The sequence below is a fragment of the Thamnophis sirtalis genome, unplaced genomic scaffold (assembly GCF_051295495.1).
Source record: "Thamnophis sirtalis isolate CommonGarterSnake01/CBP01778 unplaced genomic scaffold, rThaSir2_p1.2 scaffold_3, whole genome shotgun sequence".
NCBI lineage: Eukaryota > Metazoa > Chordata > Lepidosauria > Squamata > Natricidae > Thamnophis > Thamnophis sirtalis.
This window is the reverse complement of record NW_028261383.1, coordinates 37,761,502-37,788,011: the sequence shown is the minus strand read 5'-3', so window position 1 is coordinate 37,788,011 and position 26,510 is coordinate 37,761,502. Positions and strand designations below refer to the sequence as shown.

The 26,510-nt window shown below is 40.8% G+C and overlaps 1 protein-coding gene across 1 annotated transcript; it reads right to left on the bottom strand.

Moving 5' to 3' along the window:
- Positions 1-44: 44 nt before the first annotated feature.
- Positions 45-25,939, bottom strand: SLC25A20 (solute carrier family 25 member 20). The gene is made up of 9 exons (XM_087708734.1): positions 25,721-25,939; positions 23,343-23,435; positions 20,417-20,544; positions 14,404-14,494; positions 13,892-14,009; positions 11,931-12,003; positions 10,473-10,582; positions 4,847-4,971; positions 45-3,006 (listed from the first exon to the last, which is right to left on the bottom strand). Exons 1-9 carry the CDS (start codon positions 25,835-25,837, stop codon positions 2,944-2,946), a joined length of 918 nt encoding a protein of 305 aa, XP_087564860.1. The 5' UTR covers positions 25,838-25,939; the 3' UTR covers positions 45-2,943.
- Between the last annotated feature and the right edge of the window lie 571 nt (positions 25,940-26,510).

Below are 26,510 nucleotides of genomic sequence, written 5' to 3'. Positions count from 1 at the left end.
GTAATTTATTTGCTTTGAGCTCCTGTTAAATGACTGAGTCCACACAGCATTCTAAGCTTTATTTAACCATAGTTATTTAACAAACTACAAGGGTTAGAGTTAACACAATATGTTAGTCTAAAACCAAATACATTCCACAAATGGCTTTGTGCAATATGTGCTTTATGTCAAAGGCATGGTGGCCAATGTAAAAGGCAGCTCGGTTCAACTGCATAGAATAGGAACTTTGAGCATTCTTATCATTCAATAAACTCTTCCAATGGACAGAGAGAGAGGGAGGGAGAGAGGGAGAAGGAGAGGGAGAGAGGGGGGGGGAGAAGGAGAGAGAGAAATATTTTGTTCAGGGTCAATAAATCCAGATCAAACTAATAAAATCCTGTATCACACAGATTTCTAACTAATAAAATAAGACACTCAAGATATATTCTAAGACTTGAGCTGGATTTCAGCCTACCCCCAGGAAGTTCCTATTTGCTGTTCTTAAAGTGGGAGGGAATGAATTACTCATCTTTCTGGATGATCTGAACATTGAATGATGCAGTATATTGCAGAGAGAGGCAATTCAGTACTTCTTCTTACATAATTGAGACAATGACTAACTTAGGCTGAATATTGGGCATCATGAGGTAATTTGTTCATTTTTTAAAAGAACCCTCCCTCCCATTGAAAAACTATACATAGGAATGGCATTTTAAAGCCAGCTATTGGCATTTCATAAATTCAGAAGTGCAAACTTCATTCTCCTTATTTGACACAGTAGATGGCGTGTTTTTGAGAAAACCGATTTCAGATTATCTTGAGCATAAAAAACAAGGTTAACAGCAATGCTGGTAATTAATGTAACTGCAGATGAAAGATAATCCAAACTATATTAACACAACCATTCTCTCTCAGGCAAAACAGAAGAGTCTCTCAGTCAACAATAAATACAACATCTAAGCCTGTATTTTCAAGAGAATCAAGAATGGATCCTTTGAAAAGGCACCTCAGGGACAACTTATAGCGGCCCGTCTATAAACCTTGTACCCTTCCTTTCAAAATGCTCCTTGTAGAAAGAATCAGAACTCCAGACTTTTCTCTCATAAAGTGCATTAGTTGACACAAAATGTACCACCCTAAATGACCTGGTCCTGATCCATCGGAGTTCATGTTCCATCAATTCCTTCATTTCTGTCTGAAGGAAGGGCTACAAAAGAATGGGATTTTGACTAAGAGATTTCTCCCTTCACTAAATGATCCCATTATACAATAATGTATGGTAGAACCAAACTTAACCAAACCATACTTCACTGAATATAGAACCAAACTTCATTGCATTCAATGACTCTCTTTTAATATTTGGAGAATCTGATTGTTTTTACATAGCAAAACAATTGCATATTTCAATAAAGCTCAACAGATATTTCTGGAAAATTGATGTAATTCTCCAAAGTGACCATTTAAGTTGGAAATGCATTGAATATCTTCTAAAATGGATAAAAGAATGAATTTTTTAATGAACACTCCAATGTGCAACTTTTTGTTGCTGCACTCACACATACAATTTAACAAACATCTCAACCCCTTCCCATTGATAAAGGCTCTTTTCTTCAAATTGCCAGAATGCTATGAAAAAGAAGTATGTTTCAAGTACTGATATAGCTATTTCAACATGCAAAACAAACAAGAAAACCAATGTACAACTTTTATTGAGTTCTAAACATGTTCCAGTGAAACATTTTGTAAACACTGTTTGTACATGGTATGTACTTAAAAACCCATATATGAGTGGGTATGAAAGGGGATCACATTAAAACAGAATGGCATTGTAGTTAAGTTATCCTATTGCAGGCTCCTCCAACTTTAGAGCTTGCTGGGATGGAACACAAATTGCTTTGGAACCACTGCAGTACATTCCTAGGTACCAGGAATACCAAAATACATAATATCTGGCATGCCATGTACAAGAAGATTGTCCACCTCTTGTAAAGCTGCCTCTCAAGATATCATTAGTTATCCAGAAAGGACCAAAGCTGAATTTAGAGAAAGGCTTTTTTATAACTGACTGTCCATTCCAGCCAAAGTGATTGGGATTTACCCCACAGTTTCTGCTATTTGAGGTTTTTCATTATATACAAACACATAGCAGGTCTTCACTAATTTAATACTTATTTATATTTGGTGACTTTAAGGCTCTTTAATTTTTGCATTATTCTCTTAGTGGCTTTCGTTTTATATTCATTACGTCAAAGAAGCAATTGTATGCCATGGATTTTGGGTCAGAGACCACAAGGCAATAAAATGAGGCTTACACAGTCAATACATACTACAACTGTGTTGTATAAGCAAGGACTAATAGGGCATGAATAAGGCATGAACAGAAATACAAAACTGTTCAGATGTTCCCATTCATTCCACAGGAACTAACAAGAAACCATGGTAAATAGCACCAAATACCTGCAAGTGCAATTAAATGTTTTTTAATATCAGTTTTATCTATTACTTAAATTCTGTCCTGAGAATTAAGTGCATTATGGCCAGTTCCAAACATCCCATAATGGTTCTAGGAATGTCCTTGGTACTGTGACCAGAAATGCATATTTTTTTTAATTAATATAAAAAGGGAAATTAAAATCATTTTCCTTTGTTCAGCACAGGAAAATGAGGGGGACGGGGATTAAACATCGATACCTGTTAATAGCGGCAAGGTCTTCTATCAACGGCATGGTACTTTTGTATTGAGAAGGCAAGAGTGTTGTTGTGAATTCCTCTTGAATTTCTCCACAGAAGGAGATTTGGCTCAAGATTCCGAACGGCAAAAGGGCACCACCCAGAAAGCGTAAGGCAAAAAGATTAATTAAAAAATGAGTCAATTTATAGCTTATTTCATAATTCTGATTTTTCTCCTCCAATGCAGTTATTTTCCTTGCCCTCGGTTTCCTTTAGGAACATACTTTTCGGTCATCAAAGACCTGGCGCCATCCAGTGAAGAAATTTCATGGCAACTTCAAAGCCAAGGAAGCATGCCTGAAAAAAAATATATGCATAAATTCACATTGTTCGCATTACTATATATATATATTCCTATAGAAGAGTTTTCATTAATAATGTGCTGTTTCACAGCATGAATTGCTCTACATAATTAATAGATACAAGACCTACAAAAACAGGGCTGTTTCAACATTAACCTTTGAAATGTCTCCAATAAATATACTGTATGAACATATATAATAGCTAGGCATTCAGTCAAGTGGAACATTGCTCAAAGGAGACCTGCTAGAGACAAAGGAAGGAAAACAAAATATCTGTTTCTCCAAAAGCTGCTTTGGAAGACTGGGGAATCATCTGGAATAGTATGCACGGTGATGCTGAATTATATGTAGAAAAATTAACAATAGCCAGCTTGTCTGCAAGAAGTTTCCACTGGATCTTATGTCTTTTCAGCAGCCACTTTGCTTAATGACCGGGCTGCGGGTCCAAATTGTGGTCACTAAATGAGGACTACCTGTATTAAGCATGTGGTTGATTTACTACTGTTTTCTATTTGTTTTATTGTTTTAGTCCAAGTAGTCCTTGACTTATGACCACAATTGAGCCAAAAATTTCTGTTGTGAAGTAAGACATTTGTTAAGTGAATGTTGCCCCATTGTACGACCTTTCTTGCCTCAGTTGTTAAGTGAATCACTGCAGTTGATAAGTTAGCAACCCGGTTGTTATCTGAAACTGGCTTCCCCTTGGACTTTGCTTGTCAGAAGGATGTAAAAGGGGATCTCAGAAACCTGGGACACAGCAACTGTCATAAATATGAACCAGTTACCAAGCATCTGGTTTTTTAACACATGAGGGTGCTGGAAAGGTTGTAACTGTGAAAAACAGTCATACATTTTTCAGTATTGTTGCTAACTTTGAACGGTCACTAAATGGACTGTTGTAAGTCAAGGACTACCTGTGTTGCTGTACAACAGCTACAGTTGCTTGGATGACTGAAATGGCTTCTAAATTCAACTAATAGAACTGAATAAACCTATAAATCAATACAGAAGTCTAACTAAAGGTACTATACTTTTGGCTCAGTGGCTAAGACACTGAGTTCGTTGATCAGAAGGCCAGCAGTTCAGCGGTTTGAATCCCTTGTGCCACATAACGGAGTGAGCTCCTGTTACTTGTCCCAGTTTCTGCCAACCTAGCAGTTCGAAAGCATGTAAAAAATGCAAGTAGAAAAATAGGGAATATTAAATAATAGAAAATAGACCACCTTTGGTTGGAAGGTAAAAAGCGTTCCGTGCGCCTTCAGCATTTAGCCATGGCTCTTCGGCTTTGAAATGGAGATGAGCACCACCCCTAGAGCAAGAAACAACTAGCATGCATGTGCGTGGGAACCCTTACCTTTATAAAAAAATTAAGTGTTTTGCAATGGATCTGGAGGGAGGCTTTGCTCCTTAATTTCTGCCTTAATTCTTAAGAGGAGAAGAGCCATCTCTGCCATTGCTCCTGCCTTTTGGTACAGATTACCTCTGGAATGAGGTCAGCTCCAACCTGTTCTAACCTAGGTTTCCCAAAAGCACGAAGCTGACTCCTTGTCCCGATAAAGCTCCTTTTATTTAGTTTTAAAGAGAATTCCTCTTCAGCAAAGTCATGCAGATGCTGCAATGGTCATAAGTGTGAAAAAAGGTCATAAGTCACTATTTTCTAGTGCTGTTGCAACTTTGAATGATAACTAAACAAACTGTTGTAGGTCAAGGACTTACCAGTATTGTAAACCGCCCAGAGTTACCTTGGGGTAAGATGGGCAGTCAATAAATTTATTGACATTTATTAATAAATAAATAAATAAATGAACCAAAAGTCAAAAGTAGCATTCACTTACTGCATTGGCAGGAAAGGCTCTGATCATCACAGCATTGAATCCCTTGTACAGAGACAACACTCCTTCCTCTCGAACAAGCTCTCGCAGGACGTCTCTGAAGCCATTGGGATACTTCCCTGGAGGAGCTGTAGAAAAACGCAAAGTACATTTAATGAAAGTGAAGAGAAACTCTTGACGCGGGTGAAGAAGGAGAGTGCAAACGTTGGCTTGAAACTCAACATTAAGAAAACTAAGATCGTGGCATCCGACCCTCTCAATTCCTGGCAAATAGATGGGGATGAAATGGACATAGTGACAGATTTTATTTTCCTGGGCTCCAAGATTACAGCACATGGGGACTGCAGCCAAAAAATTAAAAGATGCTTCCTCATGGGGAGGAAAGTCATGGCCAATCTAGACAGCATACTAAAAAGCGGAGACATCACCCTGCCAAAAAAAAGTGTGTATAGTCAGGGCTATGGTTTCCTAGTTCCTATGGTGCTGGAGAAGACTCCTGCGAGTCCCTTGGACTGCAAGGTGATCAAACCGCTCAGTTCTAGAGGAATTCAACCCTGACTGCTCTTTAGAAGGCCAGATCCTAAAGATGAAACTCAAATACTTTGGCCACCTAATGAGAAGGAAGGACTCACTGGAGAAGAGCCTAATGCTGGGAACGATTGAGGGCAAAAGAAAAACAGAACAACAGAGAATGAGATGGTTGGATGGAGTCACTGAAGCAGTTGGTGTGGGCTTAAATGGACTCCAGAGGATAGTAGAGGACAGAAGGCCTGGAGGAACATTGTCCATGAGGTCCCAATGGGTTGGACAGGACTTCACAACTAACAACAACACATTTCATGAACCTCATCCCCCAAGAGGCTTTCATCAAACTCCCTCTTTCTTTCCCAATCCTCTTTCTTTCTATCTCTTGCCCTAATGCTCCTCAATTAACAACAGTCAATTGATTCTCTGTGCTCAGTGCTTCAGTCCCTAATCATCTCACAGTTGGACTATTGTAATGTGCTCGACATGGGGCCACCCTTGGAGAGCATTCGGAAGCTAAAACTGGTGCAGAGTACAGCGGTGCAGACAATTTTAGGGGGAGCAAGAATGGCTCCTGTAACCTCACTGCTCCACAAGCTGCACTGGTTGCCAGTCTGCGTCCAAGTGCAATTCAAGGTGTTGGTGATCACCTTTAAAGCCCTTCATAGCATGGGTCCAGGTTACCTGAGGGACCATTTCACCTCACTAGGATTGGCCTATCCCAGTCATACCGATATAGGAGGCTTGCTCTGGGTTCCATCAACCTGATTATTCCAACTGGCAGGATTCAGGAGAAGGGCCTTCTCTGCTGTTGCTCCTGCCCTCTGGAACCTCTTGCCGCCTGATGTGAGGTAGGCCCCAACCCTCGTATCCTTTCATAAAAGCCTAAAGACCTAGATCTGCCCATTGGCCTGGGTCCCCAATGGAGGAACAGCACAATGGAGGTGGTTGATTGAGTAACAACAGGTCCCACCTCCCCTCCCCCATTCTGTCCCTGCCTTCCCCATGGGTCTCCTTTGATTATAATTTATTTATGTTTTAATGTAGATGTGTAAACTGTCAGAGTGTGTACTGTGTGACTACTATTTTGAGACAACCCAGGAGCAAAATACAGTACACAGAGGTTTGTCTTTCAAACAGTAGTTTATCTACAAGGCAGTGGTGGGTTTCAAATTTTTTAGAGCCTCTTCTGTAGGTGTGGCCTGCTTTGTAGGAGTGGATTGCCGCCATGTGACTGGGTGGGAGTGGCTTGCCAGCCATGTGACTGGGTGGGCATGGCCAACTTGTAAAATGTGGTGAAACTCAACAATGCTCTTGCTTAGCAACCAAAATGTTGGCTCAGAAACTCTGGCATTTCAAGCACAAAAGTCTTAAAGCTGTAACGTTACAAGACCCTTGCTCCCTTTAGAAAAAAAAACCCAGGGGTGTTCAAACTTGACAGCTTTAAGACTTGTGGACTTCAACTCACAGAATTCCTCCTCTCACTCTTCATCTGGATGATGTGCGGACGGGCGGGGGGAGGGAGCTGGACAGGTTCTAAATGGCACTGTAGATTTGTGGAACCTTTTCTATAGAAGAGGTTAGAACTGGCAGGAACCCACCCCTGCTACAAGGCATGCGTATGTATGTATGTATGTATGTATGGGCAAAACCAGGCAAGCAAGCAATCTTCAACTACAACACAGAAGCACACATGGAGAGAGAAAATGCCCTCACAGGGCCTCTCTTTATATAGTCTGCCTCTTAAAGTGTTAACCCTGCTGACTCATTCTCATTGCATCATCTTGGTTTACAGCAGCTGACCAGCTATTAAATCATCATTATCTTAACATAAACACATTTTTATGACTGTAAGCTGCCCAGAGTTACCGTTTGGTAAATTGAGCAGTCAATAAATTTTATAAGCAAATATAAATAAAATAAACTATTTGTCAACTCCCAATGTTGCCATAGCAAGAGAAGGAGTGGGAAACCTTACACTATTACCATGAGGGAAGATTTTCACATTTTTGCAGAACCAAAGCAAGGCAATAGTCCCTGCCCCTACCCCTTACAGAAGTCTTAGATTTAACAACACTGCCTGAATTTCTAGGAAGCAAATGAGAGGGTTAACTGAGAATGTTTGAAAACTCTTTCCTCTTCAACGGCCTGCTTGATTTCGGTAATTGCTGATGGAAAAAAACAACAACTCCTTCCTGTGCAAATCTGTGGGAGCCAAGAGACTGGCAAAATGACAAGTTGCCTCATGTCTCTTTTCCAATCGATTTGATAGAAATTTATTTTTTTTCTTAATGCAGAAGGGATTAGAAACCTGTGTTCCAGGCAGGCTGTGAAGCATGAAATTTCCCCTTCCCATCAGTAAAAAAAAAAAAAAAAGTAAGACACACCCTTTGTGGTAAACGTTTTAACAGCCAATTACGCACACGGCCTATTTTGCAAATGTAAAAGAGGAAGGTAATAAAAACTAGCAAAAGAATAGAAATGTAAAAATGAATGAAAGAAGAAAAGGAAAGAAAGTTGTCACTAATGTCCATCCTATGAAGCACTTATTTCTCGCGTGAAGAACTTTGGACACAACTGCAAGTAGTCCTTGACTTATGACCATAATGGAGCCTGCCAAATACAGTGGTAAGTCATGATGGGTCATCAAGTGAACAACCTGTTTTTATGACCTTTTTGGCAGCAGTTGTTAAGTGAATCCATGCTTCACTATCAGGAGTTTTTGCCAAAAACTGGAAAAAAAGAAAAGCTTTTGGCAATAATATTTGTAAATTGTGGTCTTATGACAGTGGGATGCTACAAACAGCTATAAATGCAGGCCTGTTGCCGAGCATCACAAATGTGGTCATGTGACCAAGAGAGACAACCATCGAACCATCGAACTATAAAACTGGGGCATAAGTACCTTTTAAAGGGTCCACGGGTAACTTCATATAGTCACTAAGCAATCAGTAGTACGTCGCGGTGTATCTGTAATTATCTTGTAATTAGTCACTTGCCTGTTTGTTTATTTTTAATATTTATTTTTATTGAACATTTTTCTTTAAATGTCTCTATGACATATTTAACAGATCTGCGGCATTATTTGTACAATTTATAAATATATTGTATTATATAGAATCAATATTTGTATGTATCCATTATATTCTATTTCCAAATGTTCTAACCCTATGTACATTTCCATTTCTTATTTCTATTGTCTATCCATTCATATTGTTTCTCCCATACCGCATAGTATTCCGAGTCACTTGTCTGTTTAGTCAACACAAAGACTTTAACTCAGTTTTTCACAACCTCAACTGTTTGAAAATTTATGGACTTCAACTTCCAGAATTCCCTGCAGGCTGGTTAGTCCACACATCTTTAAGCTGCCAAGTTTGAGAAAAACTACCGTAACTGATTATATTGTAGCTAGGACACACAAACACACACAGAGGGAAAGGGTAAATTAAGAAAATCTTTCTAAATTTATCGAAAAGAGCTGCCAAATTGCAAAGCACATTTATGTCACTAATCTTCAAAAGAATCCAGAAAAGTTTTAGCACAATTTTGTTTCCATTAGCTCTCAGCTATGTGACGCTAGGACTGGGCCGGGGGGGGGGGGGATTCATACTAGTTTATAGAACTTTCAAATTCTTTGCCTGAAGGCAACTATATTCACCATAGCTGAGCAAAGTGTGATTTTTCAATCTTTAACCCAATTGCAAGAACCAGCTTCATATCTGCTTTGGAAAAGGATTAATGTATGATGCAAGATGGGATTGCAGGTAGTTCTCCTTTAGCGACCACAATTGGTAAGTGAAATGGTTGCTAAGTGAAACCACAACTGTGTTCACGATTTTACTTTGGCTTTCCTTTCCTTTACAGATCTGTAAATGTCCTAAAATGCAAGTACTGGTCATAAATATATTTTAATCACTATTGTAACAGCAAACGGATACTAACTGAGACGATCGCTAACAAGGACTGTACTGTACTCTCCTTCTACTCCAATTTCCATGGTGACCAGAATTATACACATTAAAGCTAGCAATTAGAAGAGAGGCGGGAATGGAACAGAACAATGAGAATGTGTTCTGCACTATTAGATTTAGCCAGCACACCTAAGAAAATGCAAATACCTCACCAGATTAAACCAGAGACTGTCATGGACTGTTGCCCAGGAATGATTTTCAGAAGAGTTTCAGGAAATAGTATGAGCAAATGTATGCTAAAAGATCTAATCTTCAACTGTGCATTCTCATGGGAATACAATCGGATGACAACGCAGTTCAGAAAATGGGGAGACTAAGGAGGAGAATTGTTGATATTAGTCCTCTATATAACTCTAAATATAAAGGAGCTTGGTGCTCTCTGAGCTTGCTTGTTTTCTTGCAGACATTTGCAAGAAAACAAGCAAGCTCACAGAGCACCAGTAACACTTCAATATATATATAAAATAGCAGGCAAAGAAGATGCTTGAACATTGTTCTAGTTCAATTATTTTCGCCTGATTTAATAGAAAAGGATTACATATTTGGAGTAAGATCTGCTCTGAACACCTTTGACAACTAGTCCTTATTTAACAAGAACAGTTGGGACTTGGAGGTCATTAAGCAGAGCAGTTGCTAAGTGAAACCGCGATTGTACTGTGCTGTCTTACTTCAGCTTCCCTTTACATTGCAGAGGTGCAAAGGTCATAAATGCAAGGATTCATCATCACTGTGGTAGCAATAGCAATAGTACTTAGACTTCTACATTGCTTTACAATGCGTTACAGCCCCTCTCTAAGCGGCTTACAAAGTCAGCTATTTCTCCCAACAATCTGGATCCTCATTTTACCCACCTCGGAAGGATGGACGGCTGAGTTAACCTTGAGCCTGGTGAGATTCAAACTGCCAAATTGCAGGCAGCCAGCAGTCAGCAGAAGTAGTCTGCAGTGCTGCACTCTTAACCACTGTGCCACCATGGCTCTTATGCTGATAACTGAGAATGGTTGCTAAACAAGGCGATTGCTAAAGGAGGACTACTTGTATACAAACCCACTGAAAACTTTTCTCCACAAATCCTACGGTACTTTTAAATCTGCCTTCTATAAACTTTAGGAAAGCATCAGTGAACTCACCTGTCTGGAATCGTGACTTCAGCACATCAGGAGGGATTCCTACAGCCCAGTTGAAGATCCCTGCCATGCCTCCAGCAAAGAGGATTCTGGGTACACTGAGGTCACTGACACTATGGAAAGCAGGAGACGGGCAGAAAAAGGGCAAACATGAATTCATCAAAATGGCTACTAAAAAGAAATAGAATAGGGATGTCAAACTGGCGGCCCAATGGGACAGACATGTCACGCGCAGGTCACGCCCACGCCAGCTCTGCGGATGGGGAAAAAAGTCACAAAATGTCACGTGAGGACAAGGTGACGCTGCGAGTTTGACACCCATGAAATAGAAGATAAAGATTGGGTGCATCTCATTCAGACTCACAGGGTGGGGGGCGAAAGTTATACAGTAAGGACTCCCTTCAGGGGAAATCAGCAGTTTTACTTCAAAATGGGCTGTACAGGTAGTCCTCAAATTGCAACAACAGTTCATTTAGTGACCGTTTGAAGTATCCACGGCACTCAAAAAAGCGACATGACCTTTTTTCACACTTATGATCTTTACAGTATCCCAATGGTCACATGATCAAAATTCAGATGCTTGGCAACTGGCATGTATTTATGACGGTTGCAATGTCCTGGGGTCATCTGAACCCCTTTTGCAACCTTCTAATAAGCAAAACCAATGGGAAAGCTAGGTTCACTTAACTGTGTTACTAATTTAACAAATGTGGGGATTCACTTAACAACTGTGGCAAGAAACATGGTAAAATGGGGCAAAGCTCACTTAACAACTGTCTGGCTTAGTAAGAGAAATTTTGTCCTAAGTAGAGGAATACCTGTATTTGCCCAAGCGGAAGATCTCTATAGAAAAAAGTTATTGCTACAACTACTGGCACATCAAGCTTAATTTATAGTACAACTGACTTATATAGCCAGAACTAGCCAGTCTAAATCAAATGGTTATAGATTCAACAAGAAGCACGTTGATATCTTTCAAACTGTACTGTGCTAAAAGAAGAAAATGTCCCTTTGCAATTTGTTGTTAGAATAAAAGTTTCTAACTGCATGTAGATTCATATAATCTCCAAGTTAAAGCCTAATGTTTGGCACAAAAGTACTGAAATATAGCTAACAGTGGTTTATTCAACAAATTATATTTAATCAAACCCATGGCTTATTGCAATATAGAAATCCAGCAGTTTTGCCATATATGCTACATTATGGTTCATGGTAGATTATGTTGATGATTCCATTAGCTTTCCTTATAAGATGCACTGACTTGATCCCTAAAACATATTTTATAAATGTCAAATTATATTATTCACTATTTATGTCTTAAATTTATATGCCGCCCATTTCAGTGTCTAGCAACTCAAAGAAATAATCATTTATCTCATCAAACTATTATTATGAAGCTCTTATTTCAGAATAAAAAGAATTCCTTAGTTGTTTTTGTGAGAAATCCAGCATTCTCCTTACCTCTGCCCCTGAGGTGTCAAAATATTTTTCAGCCATTCATAAGTCATGAAGTACATTCCACTGGCTGGAACATCTGGTCCAATAAACAAAGCCAACTTAGAAAAATGAGAGACACAACTGCCCACATTGGCAAGGACAAAAAGGATAAAAACTGTCAGCTTTCTATACGTAGAATTATAATAATGGCATAAACAATGCACTCCACTTGCTGCTTTAGACCTTGAGTTGATTGACAGAGAAAACAAGATTTGAAGGATTGTCTCTTCCCAGTTACATCTACCCAATTAGAGAAAGATGGAGCGAAATGGAGAAAAAGGGCCTTCTCTTTGGTGGCTCCCTCTCTACACAATATCAGCCCCCTCCCCGAGAGATACATTTGACTCCCAACCTGATACTTTTCCAGAAGGCTCTGGAGGTATGGTTCTGTCAAACAGACCTAGAAAACCCAAACTGATACGGAGCCGATCATGTGGCTGGGAAAGGGTTAGGAATTTTATACTACATATTTTTAACGTTGTAAGCCACCAGGAGTCATCGTGTGTGAATTCAACAATCATTTTTTTTTTAATACTGTAAATAAACATTGTGATAATATACAGCAGCATTGTTCACACAACAGAAATATTTCTGTCATTCCCTCTCACAGTTAGCTGGCTGGACATAAAGGTTAGCCACATTGGACTCTTTAATGTACCGATTATCATCTTCATCCTTGTAGCTAGTGAAAAGGAGGCCTCAGTTTCTTTGAGGGGAGCAATTTTTTAAAGAAAGAAAATACAGGTAGTCCTTACTTATGACAACCGAGCCTAAAATTTAAGTTGCTAAGCAAGGCAGTTGTCAAGTCAGTATTGCCCCATTTCACAATCTTTTTTGCCAGTTGTTCAGCAAGTGACTGCAGTTGGTAAGCGAATCATGCAGTCATTAAGCGAATCTAGCTTGCTCCATTGACTTTGCTTGTCAGAAGCCAGCTGGGAAAGTTACAAATTGTGATCACATGATCCCAGGACAGTACAACTGTCATAAATACATGCCAGTTGCCAAGCACCCAAATTTTGATCATGTGACCATGGTTATAAGTATGAAAACTGGTCATGTGTCACTTTTTCAGCGCCGCTGCAACTTCAAACAGTCACTAAATGGATGGTTATAAATCGAGGACTACCTGTACAAATGTGGTGGCATGGTCACAAGCAACCTCCCCATGGACAGGTCTGAAGGGCCCTATTTTCCTACCTCCCATTTTTGTTCATTTTTTACCCTTCTCCCCATGTGTCTATAGTTTGTCAGAATGGCAATAGAAAAGGGACCTTATAGAAACATGGGATTCGCTAGAAGAACAGCAAAGACTGTCCGATACAAATAACCAAACATAGACTGATAAGCAAAAGAGTAAGAAATAATAGGATTATAAGTGTTAAATTAGAATGTATTGAGGGGGAAATTGTGTTTGTATAGATGCACCAATGGATATCTGCTGTAAGAAGGAACATGTAGTCCCGATGTTATTTGTAAGTGTTGTGTATGTTTTTGTCAGTGTGTATAAGTGTTTATAATTTTTTAAAAAATGGGATTGGGTGTATTTCAATTCCGCCAGTTCTGACAAGTTCTGGAGAACCAGTAGTGGAAATTTTGAGAGTGGGGAGGGAATGGGAATTTTGCAGTATCCTTGCCATGCCCACAAAGCCACGCCCACAGAACCAGTAGTAAAAAAAATTTGAATCCCACCACTGTATTTGGGGCTAAATCAAATTCCTGCAGAGTTCACTGGGTGAATGAATTTAGATCTTGGATTCAAAATCTGATTTAATTCAGCCAGCTAACTCTGCAGGGATTAGACTTGTATGATAGGCTAACCGCCACTCTATAATTATCAAGTGTGCTACGTAAACAGGGTTTTAAAAAAAAATTGGGGGGGAGGCTTTTATAGTTTAATTATTTTAAGAACAATTCTCCACAACTACCTCTCATGAGTGTGAGCGCTGTTCCTTTGTACACGCCTCGAATGCCAGCTTCACGATATATTTGTTTGGCACAGTCCAAGGGGCCCGCGTATTTTTTTTCACCGGCGGCTGCTTGGATCTAATTGGGTAAAAAAAAAAAATGGCCACATCAATTATAACCTACCATTCCTTAAATAACTCACTCTTCCTAAATCTAAGCCACTTTTGAAATGAGTCTGTGCATCTCAACTTTTCCTAAGAAATCCACATGAGATGAGATCCAATCCGGAGTTTGTTGATTATGCACCAAAATGGTAAAAAATGAAAATAAAAAACAAACCCCGTAGCTGCCATCTCTCCCAAAAAGTTTTTCTAGCTGTTTAAGCACCCAGAGCAGGCTTCTAGTAGCTCTACCCATTCAAGAAGCCCCAAATTACAATTATGAATATGCTCATCCTAAAGAAAGCTAAATAATGTGAATAGCAAGATGTTGCTCAGTTGTGGGATGGAGCATGGAAAATTTCACCTCTTACCTGTAGTAGGCACTTGATCCTTTCTCCTGGTGCCATAATTGCAGTGGTAAACACCCCTGATAACATTCCTGCTGCAAACAGCTGAGGATATCTATATAGTGGACAATACAATGTGGGGTATAGATTAAATATAAGAAATGCATTACACGTACAGTTTAAGAATAATTTATCCTTCCAAAATGTTCCTTTTCTAGAAATAAAAAACCCAACCAACAATTACATAATAAATGAATGTAAAGGTAGTCCAATCTTAGAGTCGAAAGTTCCAATTATGTGCCATGAAAACCAATGTTCTCAACAACATTTAATTATGCCATTAATTTTTTCCCATATATATCCCAACAGATGCCTTAGAAAGAGCCAAGGAGAGGTATTCAGAATTCTAATTTCCTCCAGCTGGTCAAATTCAGCCAAAACAGACATGGGTCAAGTAAATATTATGGCTCAAGATTTTTGCCTCAAGTATCAATATCACATATCCAGGCAAATGCAGCCAACAAGGCAGAATCATTTGCAAAATAAATCCAATGTTTGGTATAAAAATAATGATTTTTTAAAAAACTATATTTTCTAAATAAAAGTAAAGACTGGAAAGGTTCATCCATTAGTGATGGATCTTTAATTAAAGAGAATGATATTGTTGTTTATACACTGCACTATCGTTTATAAAACTGAGGAAAGAAAGAAGAAAATAGAATGGTTCATGTACCACGTTAATTCATACTGCTGAATATATATGCATTCATATGTTGTGTGACTCAAGCCACAATGACTTACAAACTATCATGTATGTAAGCTATGAACTGTCAAGTATTGTTTATTTTAGAACTAGTGGCTTGGTAATATGATTCAATCCAGCATCAAACCCTAACACTGCCTGCCTATCTAGAAGCCATAGTGACACTGTAATTAGAATGCAATATTGCAGGCTGACTCTGCCCATTGCCAGCAGTTTGATTCTGACTGCCTGAAGGTTGACTCAACTTTCCATTCCTCTGACGTCAGTAAAATGAGGACACATATTGTTGGGGGAATATACTGACTCTGTAAACCACTTAGAGAGGGCTGTAAAGCACTATGAAGAAGTATATGAGTCTGTGTTGCTATTGCTATTGCTGCCTGCCTGCCTGTTTATCTATCTCAGTGGCTAAGACGCTCAATCAGAAACGTTGGCAGTTCAGCAGCTCGAATCCCTAGTGCCACGTAATGGAGTGAACTCCCGTTACTTGTCCCAGCTTCTGCCAACCTAGCAGTTCGAAAGCACGTAAAAATGCAAGTTAGTCAGCATTTAGTCATGCCGGCCACATGACCATGGAGACATCTTTAGTCAGCCCTGGCTCTTTGGCTTTGAAATAGAGATGAGCTCCGCCCCCTAGAGTCAGGAACGACTAGCATGTATGTGCGAGGGGAAACTTTACCTTTAACTTATCTATCTATCTATCTATCTATCTATCTATCTATCTATCTATCTATCTATCTATCTATCTATCATCTATCTATCTATCTATCTATCTATCTATCTATCTATCTATCTATCTATCTATCTATCTATCCTGCTAGTAGACTAGAGAGGGAGAAAGATATAGATATATCATGGTTGGAGAGAAAGAAGCAGATGAGATATGGCATTAAAAATAGTCCTCAAATTGCAACCATAAGCCCATCGCAGTCATAACTTGTGACAATCATAAATTGGGTCATCTATGTGACTGACCCAATTTTATTATCTTTTTTGTGGCACTCATTATGTGAATGCTGATGTCATTAAGCCAACCAATGGTTTGCTATGAGTCAGGTACTGCTGAAAACTAGAAGAAAAGGCTTGTTTTCGACAAAACCATTGTAAAATGCAGTCATGTGGCCGCAGGATGCTGCAGACATTCAGAAATGTGGGCCAGTTGCAAAGCACCAAAGGTACAGCCATGTCACTGCAATGGGGGGGGGGGACATCAAAACTTCGAATCTGAGTTATAAGGGAGGTCTGTTGTAACTGCAAATAGTTGCTAAGCAACCGGCCCTAAGTACAGGAACTACCTGTATATCAACTTTAATAGATTGACGATTGGATGGAGAATTGATCTTAAGTTTGGCAACACAAGGACCCTCACCATGATTTCTATTCTTGAATGATGTGAGAACTGCAGTGGAGGGATTTGAGGAGTGAAGTTGGAAGGGCAGCTGTGAAAATCTTATCTGACAGGTAGCTAGGATTAAGAATGTATTTACTGCCAGAGTAGTTAAGTACTGACTGATTATGGATACCCTGGAGAGTCAAACGAAGCTATTTATAAAAATTATTTAAAGCTACTTGATAAAAGTCACTTTGCTTTTTTTCTTTAAATCTGAACCAAATCACTGTGCTTTCCTTTGAGTTTCCCACACAGAACATGATTCAGTAGCAAGACAGATAGAACCTATAGAGATCTCCAACAAGATTCAGATTATTTTTAAACAACAGAAATATGGTCACAATCAGGACTTACCGTATGTCAAATATAAATGAAAAAAAAAACACGTTAGTGTTGTAAATCCTAATCTGTGGGATTTAGGCAGTGAATCTGACTCTAATACATGTAACAGAATCTGAAAACTTCTAAGTAATAATCTTGTAATCTCAAGGTTTTGCATGTTTCTTGAATATGCTGATGAATACATGAGCATGCAAACTGAAACACCATATGCTGCATACTGCAAATATTGTTCCAGAAGCTAATACAAATATGAATGTGCTTTATTTTCTAAAGCTTCTGTAGGCAATCTAACTGAGGTGAAGGCACCCTTGGAATTTGCAGATAACATGGGCAGTGCATCCACATGACTACCATGAAGTAAATTATTAAGAAATATGGGGTATTGTGTTAATTGGAGGATGAGCTAGCCCTCCAGACTGCTGCTATGGTACCTTTAGGAATTTTACAGTAATGAAAGATATTGCTGCACATAAATAAGATGGTAGAAGTTGATGTTTGCAATAAGTCAAAGCATCCCAATACAATACAATGCAACATCCTACCTGTCAATGACTACTTCAGCTTCAACCACCATAATACATGAGCAAACAATAGATACAAACTCAAGGTAAACTGCTCCAAACTCGAGTGCAGAAAATACAACTTCAATAACAGAATGGTCAATGCCTGGAATTCACTACCTGACTCTGTTGTTGCATTTCCAAACCCCCATAATTTTAACCTAAGACTGTGTATTGTTGACCTCATCCCATTCCTAAGAGGTCTGTAAGGGGCATGCATAAGCACACCAGTGTACCTACTGTCCCTGTCCTACTGTCCCCATTTATTCGTACCCATTTACTGTATTCATTTTTATGGTTATACTTATATTTGTTATCTTTTACATGTTTGACAAACTAAATAAAATAAAATAAAAAATAAATTATGGGGAAAAATTAAGTGAGGGCAGTGAAACCTGGTGGATAGCAAGGGAAGTATCTGGGAACACCCTGATTCCTATGGACAAAATCTTGCTACTCCTGAACTAGAGTTCTTAAATCTAGATGGGAGATAAAGACAAACAAAATTGTTGTATCTCTTTGTTTTTATAAACTTTTACAAACTTTCTTAATCAAACTTCAGCTACACAAAAATGCCATCTCGCAGAGAACAGTGTGGCTTCTACAACCATATTCATTCAGAATCAAGTCCTACTCATTTTAGGAGCCAGATTGTTGGGGACAATATGCTGATTCTGTAAACTGCTTAGAGAGGGCTGTAAAGCCCTATGAAGCAGTAGATGTCTAAAGCTACTGCTATTATCAGACTTTTTTAATTGCCTAAAAACTACATGTTTGTGCAGAAGTACCTCTTTTAAAAAAATCTTCATATTCAAGGAAGTATGCAAGGAAGTATAAGACAAAGCAGAATGGATTTTTGTAAAATCTGGTAATTCCTTATGACCTGGCTGTTGTTAAGAGGCTATTGAAAATGTGCTGGGAAGATGGGTAATGTTGTGAGGATGAGTGATGTACACCACAAAAGTGGGCCTTGCAGAATAGTTATCATGGCATATAGATGAGATTTATATATAGGTGGTCCTCACTTAATGAACATTCCTTCAGCAACTGCCCAAACCAACAATGGTGCTGAACGGGATCTAGCACAACTCTCTATGGCTACCTCATTATGGCCAACTCGCTGCGGCCAACTGGCCACGGGACAATTCAATGATACATTAGTTAGATTCAATTATTTTTATTATTAGTGATCACATTTTCATCAAAATTATTATAACTCTTGTATGTCTGGATTGACTTTATTATTATTATTGGTCACGGTTCAATTGCAATTAATTTAACTTTTGTATTTGTTGAATTGTCCTGCGGAGAGTTGTCCCACTGCAAATTATCCCGTAATAAGTTGGCCCATCCGTGCTGAATGAGTGGTGTAATACATTATACATCATAATACATTACAATGGTCACAGCAGTGGTGGGTTGCAGGCGGTATGCTCCGGTACAGGCGTACCGGAGCCTGCCCGGAGCACCGGGTACCATTCCGGTACGGTGCTCCGGAGGGCCCGCTCGCCCGCCCGAGCTCCTAACTTGTCCTTTAAGCCTTTGGCACTTCTGCGCATGGTGCATACAGCACCTGCACAAAGCTCCGCCGAGATGCTGAAGCGTTGCGGAGGCTTGCGGAGGCGTTGCAGGCAGGTACGATGCATGCGTGCATCTTGCACATGTGCGCCGCATGCGTCCATGTGGGCAATGCTGATCCAGAACCCACCACTGGGTCACAGCATTCCCCGAGGTGACGCGGTGGTTAGGGTGCAGTACTGAAGGCCACTACAGCTGACTGTTATCTGCAGTTCAGAGGTTCTAATCTCACCGGCTCAAGGTTAACTCAGCCTTCCATCCTTCCGAGGTGGATGAAATGAGGAGCCAGACTGTGGGGGCGATATGCTGACTCTGTAAACCACTTAGAGAGGGCTGAAAGCCCTATGAAGCGGTATATAAGTCTAACTGCTATTGCTATTGCTATTTGCAACATTCCTTGTACTTCCTAGAAGCAAATTTAATGAAGAAACTCACAGAAGGAATAAATGTAACCACATGATAGCTGTCAGCACCTCTCCATTTAATAATTAGGAAAGAAAAACCATGAGACTCCATACGTGGAAAATCAAATGTACTTTTACTAATTAAAAATGGTTAAAGAGCAGTTGCATAGCGAAGTCTGATTAATTAGGCGCGAAAGAAGTTGATATATAGAATAGCCCATTCCACACCCCCTGGCATCATAGGCCTAGTCCAATCATAAGTCCTTCAAGTGTCAGGTGTGAGATAACTTCAAAAGGCATCACGAAGATGGAATGTCGGTGCCGTTAGTCCAGGCGGGAAACACCCACGCATGCGTAGTCTGACCATCCAGAGAACTCCAGAACATTCCTCCAGCACATCGAGTAACCCCACCCAAATACCATGCTCTCCCTCCCCGTTTCATAGCAGCTGAAGCAACAGCAAAGCAGAAGCTGACAATAGCCTTACTTAATGACCCACCATGATTTGCTTAATGACAGCAACTGAAAGTGCCAGAATTTCCATTACTAATCAGCATGGTTATGTGACGTCGCATTTATGACCATGTTGCTTAGGGACAGAAATTCCGACTCCAATTACCATTGTTACATGAAATCTACCCATGTTCTGAATCACAATTAAGAGAAAGTGTTACGAGCTTTTTAGGATGCCACACACCATACTGAAATAAAAAACCTCCTAAACAGACATCTGTTTTGCCTGAGAAGAGAACTACACAAAAACAGCCCACAGAATGTCTGTTTATAGCTAGTGTAATCAGTCCCACGTTTTTAGGAACTTTAAAATTTGCCAGATTTAATTTTTTGTAATTAAAAAAAAAACACCCTCTATTTATAACCAAGAAAAATAAAACTTCACTTTGGCTGCAATGACGGAATGAGTAATATTTGAAAAATAAGAACAGATTGGAGAACTTCAAGAGAGCATCCCTGAAATAGTCTGAACAATTTCATTACTCACGTCAAGATGTCATCTGGGGTCTTCTGTTGCAGCTTTTTGCCCAAGCCAAATCCGAAGAAGCACACCGCAAACATGGGAGTTACTCCAACAATAGGAGCCGCCATCCCCTTATACAAGCCACGGACGCCCTGTAAAAAATAGGTAGGTGGATTATTTATTTATTAAAGGTAGATGGTTGCTCATCTCAAGCGCAAACAATAAAACAGAATTACTCTATGAATCATATACTGTAAATAGCAGCTGAGCAACCAACCTACACAACATCAAGAATTACTTGGAAGTTTCTGCCCAGTTCAAAAGGATCTCAATTCTTCAATCATATAGATATTTTTTACAGAGGAGGCTATTTTGGGTGATCCAGTTCAACTAAGACAACACAGCAGCCTCCACTGGCATTAGAGGCCATAACCATATTACTCCTAGGCTGCAGAACTTGCCTTACTTGCAAGATGGATGCAGGTTAAAGTTCTGTTTTTAACTTATAAATCTTTATATAGCTTAATGCCAGGTATCTGCAAGAAACCCTTCTTCAACCCGAACCAGTGGTGGGTTCCGGATCCTGTTCCAACCGCTACGGTTGGAACAAGCTCGGTGTCGCCCACACAGATGCACACGCGTGCATGCGTTGTAGCTGCCAACAACGCTTCCGCAAGCCTTCACGATGCTCCAGCTGCTTGGCGGAGCGTCGCGCAGGGGCTGTACGTGCCATGCGCATGCTCGGAAGCACCGAAAGCTTTAAAACACGGTAAAGAGCTCGGGCGGGCAGGTGGGCCCTCCAGAGCACCGTATCGGAATGGTATCCGGTGCTCCAGGCAGGCTTCGGTATGCCTATATCGGGGCGTACTGCCTGCAACCCACCACTGACCCAAACCCACCCATCTGATACAAACAACCTTTAAAGCCCTTCATGGCTTGGGACCAGGTTATCTGAGGGACCATCTCTTGCCGCTCACATCTACCTGACCCACTAAAGCAGGCAGGCAAGGAATGTTGCTGGTCCCGTCCCCCGAAGGAGGTACAATTTGGTGGGACTCAGGAGGAGGGCCTTCTCTGTGGTGGCTCCCTCTCTCTGGAAAATCATCCCTCCAGAAATTAGACTGGAGCCCACTCTGACACTCTTTCAGTAGGCTCTGAAGACATGATTCTGCCAGGGGACCTGGAGAACCCAGGGTGGGATGGAACCCATTAAATGGCTGGTATCAGAGATGGGTTTCTGCTGGTTTGGACTGGTTCGGTCAAACCGGTAGTGGTTTGGCAGCCTGGGTCACAGGAACCAGCAGCGACCCAGGCCTGCCACGCCCCCAAACCGGTTCTCCTATGAAGCCGCCATCTTGATTTTCGGTTTTGCACATGCGCAGAACAATTGTAATTGCACAAATTTAATTTTTAAAAAATGTTTTGCACATGCACAGACCATTTTTTTATGTGCACATGCACACCGAACCAGCAGTAATGTTGGGAGCAACCCACCCCTGGCTAGTATGGAAGTATGTTGTCGTCGGGGTGAGGAGGTGGGAGGTTATTAATTTATTATTTTTATTTCTTTTATATTGTGTTTTTATGTCTCGTAAGTCGCTTTGAGTCACCATGTGCGAGTTGGAGGCAATATAAATTTTCTAAATAAAATAAAAATAGAAATTGTTACTCTTCTCCCGTAATTAGAAGGACTACGGTGAGAAGGAGGCGCTTTTCTGTCACAGCCCTCCAGACTCTGTAATTGCTCATTAGTACAGCTCAATCCAGGGACGTGGTAGCTAAGACGCTGCGCTTGTCAATCAGAAAGGTCGGCAGTTCGGCGGTTCGAATTCCTAGTGCTACGTAACAGAGTGAGCTCACGTTACTTCTCCCAGATTCTGCCAACCTGTCAGTTCGAAAGCATGTAAAAATGCAAGTATAAAAATAGGGACCACCTTTGGTGGGAAGATAACAGTGTTCCGTGCGCCTTTGGCGTTTAGTTATGCCGGCCACATGACCATGGAGATGTCTTCAGACATTGCTGGCTCTTCAGCTTTGAAATGGAGATGAGCACCACCCCCTAGAGTTGGGAACGACTAGCACATATGTGCGAGGGGAATCTTTACCTTTACCTTACAGTTCACTCCAGTCCTTTCAGGATCTGGAGAAACAGAACTCTTTGGGAAGATTGTTTCAGCTAGTGAAGATGGCAGGTTAGGAATGTTCCAATTGAAATACAGGTAGCCCTAGACTTACAACTGTTCATTTAGTGACCAAAGTTATAACAGCACTGAAAAAAGTGACTTTTGTTTTTCACACTTACGATCATTGTAGCATTTAATGGACATGTGAACTAAATTCAGACGCTTGACAACTGATTCATATTTATGACCATTATGGTGTCCCAAGATCGTCTGATCAAATTTTGCAACCTTCTGACAAGCAATGGCAAAACCAGGTTCATTTAACAACCGTGCTACTAACTTAACAACTGCAGTGACTCACTTATCAACTGTGGCAAAAAAAGTCATAAAATGAGGCAAAGCTCATTCAAATGTTTCCCTCAGCAACAGAAATTCTGGGCTCAATTATGATCGTAAGTCAAGGACTAGCCATCTTTAAAGTTTTACTACCATTTTTATTATTACTATTTTATTATATGACAGATATTTTTGTAAACCATTGACAGTCATGATTGTGGTGGTTTAAAAGATCAAGATGCATGAACCCAAGGCAAACTCTGGCTTGGGCACGTAAGAATAAATCATGATTGATTAAGAACAAAGAACTCTCACCTTTTCAAAACTTATGCCTAAAAATTGGACAGACTCCTTCCGTCTCACCATTAGTTTTCCTCATTGAAAAAGACCAAGCTGATATCTACTAGTCTCAAGTATCATTACCACACAAATCCATTCCTATAATATACATAAGACTCTGGCAGGCACTGCAAGTCAGCTGGCAAAAATACCTCTTTCACAAAAGTCTTTCTGAAACAGTCCAAGGTCCCAGCATAAAGAGGAGCCTCTCCCGGCAAAGGCTTTGGCTGAGTCTGTAGCCTGACCTACAAAAAATAAGGAACATGGAAGGAAGACAAAAGATGTGCTTGTGTTACTTAATCCATTTATTAGGTGAAATATCCAGCCACATCTGATTTAATCGCCTCATTCCCCTTCTTTTCCAAAGGACTCAGAAAACAGTCTTATAATGAGACAAACAGTCCAGGGGTGGGCTCTGGGGGTTCACGGGGGTTCGGGAAAACCTCTAGCTAAGATTCTGTGCAGTTCGGAGAACACCCAAACACCCTGGCTGGCCCTGCCCACCCCTCCCCTCCTCGGAGTCCCATGCGGCCCATTTTGGATGCAGGTAAATATAGGGAGCACATGGAGGCTCAGGAGGGCAAAAACGGGCCTACCGGAAGTTCAGGAAGGCCGGAAAGGGGCCCATTTCTGGTCTCCAGAGCCTGGAGAGGCTGTTTTGCCCTTCTGGGGGCTCAAGGAAAGCCTCTGGAGCCCCCCCTTACCACCCACCACCCCTTACCACCCACCACCACTGCCATGGTGCAGGAGGCAGACTAGGCCAGATTTCTCTGCTTTTATCTCTGCTTTAAAAAACAACAACACCTTTCACCTATTTATTTAGTTCATGTCCCACTTTTCTATTCTGGCAAATGCTCAAGGATGATTCCGCCCCCCCCCCCCTCTTAATCCTGTTTGATTCTCAGAGCCTGCCTCAACAAGTCCCTGCAGTTCTCTTGGCAAGTTTTTAGAAGTGGTTTGCCATTGCCTGCTTCCTAGGGCTGAGGGGGAAGGAGCGGCCCAAGGCTACTCAGCTGGCTTCATGCCCAAGGTGAGAATAGAACTCACAAGTCTCCTGGTTTCTAGTTGATGCTTTAATCCAGCACACCAAACTGGCTCTCTCTCAGAAGATTACAACAATAAAAAATTAATAATCAACAGGAGACAATGTCTTACATGCCAGAAGGCAAAGGGTTGGAGATCCTGGAGATCTTATCAGTTCAGCAGGCCTCTAAGGATAAAGGTGGTCCCTTAGATAGCAGGACCCACAGCTGTCTGATGCTTTAAAAGTGAACTGCAACATCTCCAATTATGCCCTGTAATCCATTGTACCCAGAAATTGTTTCTGACCTAGAGCAGGGGTGTCAAACTCGCAGTGTCACCTTGTCATCATGTGATGTATCACAACTTTTTCCCCTTTGCTAAACCGGGGGAAGGGGGGTGGGCGTGACGCATCCAGCCTGCAAGTTTCATACCCGTAACCTAAAGACTCTGTTGTGTGCATTATGCCAGCAATTGAATGGACATGCCCATCATGAGACTGAAATAACTATTCTGTAGCTCAGTGTCAGTGTCAAAGGGACGTGGTGGCTCAATGGCTAAGGCGCTGAGCTTGTCAATCAGAAGGTTGGCAGTTCAGCGGTTTGAATCCCTAGCGCCACATAACAGAGTGAGCTCCCGTCATTTGTCCCAGCTTCTGCCAACCTAGCAGTTCAAAAGCACGTAAAAATGCAAGTAGAAAAAATAGGGACCACCTTTGATGGGAAGATAACAGCGTTCCGTGCGCCTTTGGCGTTTAGTCATGCCGGCCACAGGACCACAAAGACATTTTTGGATAGCGCTGGTTCTTTGGCTTTGAAACAGAGATGAGCACTGACCCCCTAGAGTCGGGAACGACTAGCACATATGTGCAAGGAGAATCTTTACCTTTAACTCAGTGTGTTTGTGATCATGGCCAGAGTAGTTCGGTTCTGATTCATCGTATTGGTCCAATCCAAGCAATTACGTTCGTTCAACAAGCTACAACTCACTGTTCCATACGTTAGTTTGTTACATGTACACAAGATTACAAAGAAGAGTAATGATCCAAGGGTCCAAAGCCAGTGTACTAAATAAAGCTTAAACTTAGATTGGGAAAAAATATCCTCAGCTACCGAAATTAAGAGTACCTTAGGCCCATCACCCAAACCTACATCCTTCCACCAAACACATAAGTTGTTGCTTTAGAAAAAAAATTGGGAGAACAAAATACCACTGTATACATATATCTTGAAATCTTGTAAGAAAGGTGGATTATAAATCTGGCATGTAAATAAACACTTTAAAAAAAAACTTTTGCTCTTTCACGTGTTTAAAGTGATGTCAAGTCTGTCCCTGTGCAGGATGAGAGTGTGCTAATTCTTTTTCCATAAGAAAAATAATTCTGAGGCTCCTTTGACAAAGTGCATTCTGGGAATGGTAGTTCGTTGACCTTCGTTTTAAAGTATTCCCTCTCCTCCCCACTCGCGCAGTGTCTATCGGGGGTTGTAGTCCTTCCTCCTCCCCCTCTCACCTTGATAGTATCCAGTGGGTGTCCCACGAAGACCAAGCAGACACCTCCGAAGCCACCCGCGAAGAAGTTTTTTACGGGGCTGATAGGTGCCTGACGGGACTTAGGTTGTTCTGCCATGGCTGCTTCGGAAGCGAGATCGCTCAACGCAACTCTCCCAGCTTTTGGCTTCGCCTCTCGATGCAACCTTTACCCTGCTTTCCGTTCCCCAACCAGGCGGAAAAAAGGAGGACCTCCGAGATGCCTAGAGAGGCTGCTATTGTTCCTGCTTCCGCCACCCGCGATCTCTACCTACCCTGGAAAGAGTTATTATATTAGCAAGCTGTTCCATAACAAGCCGCTTGTGTTTTTTCAGTTTCTATTGCTCCCTGTTAAGTATATGCATCTTTCTTCAGAAGTTAGTGCCAAATCTTTGTCTGAGCCTTACTCCCTTTGCATACAAAAATCACACAATGAGATAGGGGCTTATATTGGATAAAGCTGATAAGCGGCTTTATTTTATTTAGTTAGTTAGTTTGTCAAACATATACAAGATAACAGGTATAAGTATAAACATGGATATGAACAAAGGATATGAGTACAAATAAGTATTGGTTTCATTCAAAATATGGATTAAAGTTGAAATAAAACATTCAGTAAATATGTTCATTCACTCCTTCTGGTTTAAGCCATTAGTGTGCCAATTAAACACCAATAGTGTTTTTTCTCTGCCATTATTGATCCTTAGAAACCATTGCAGATAAATACGTGGATATGTGTCTGCCCCCCATCATGTTGTGGCCACTTTGGCCAG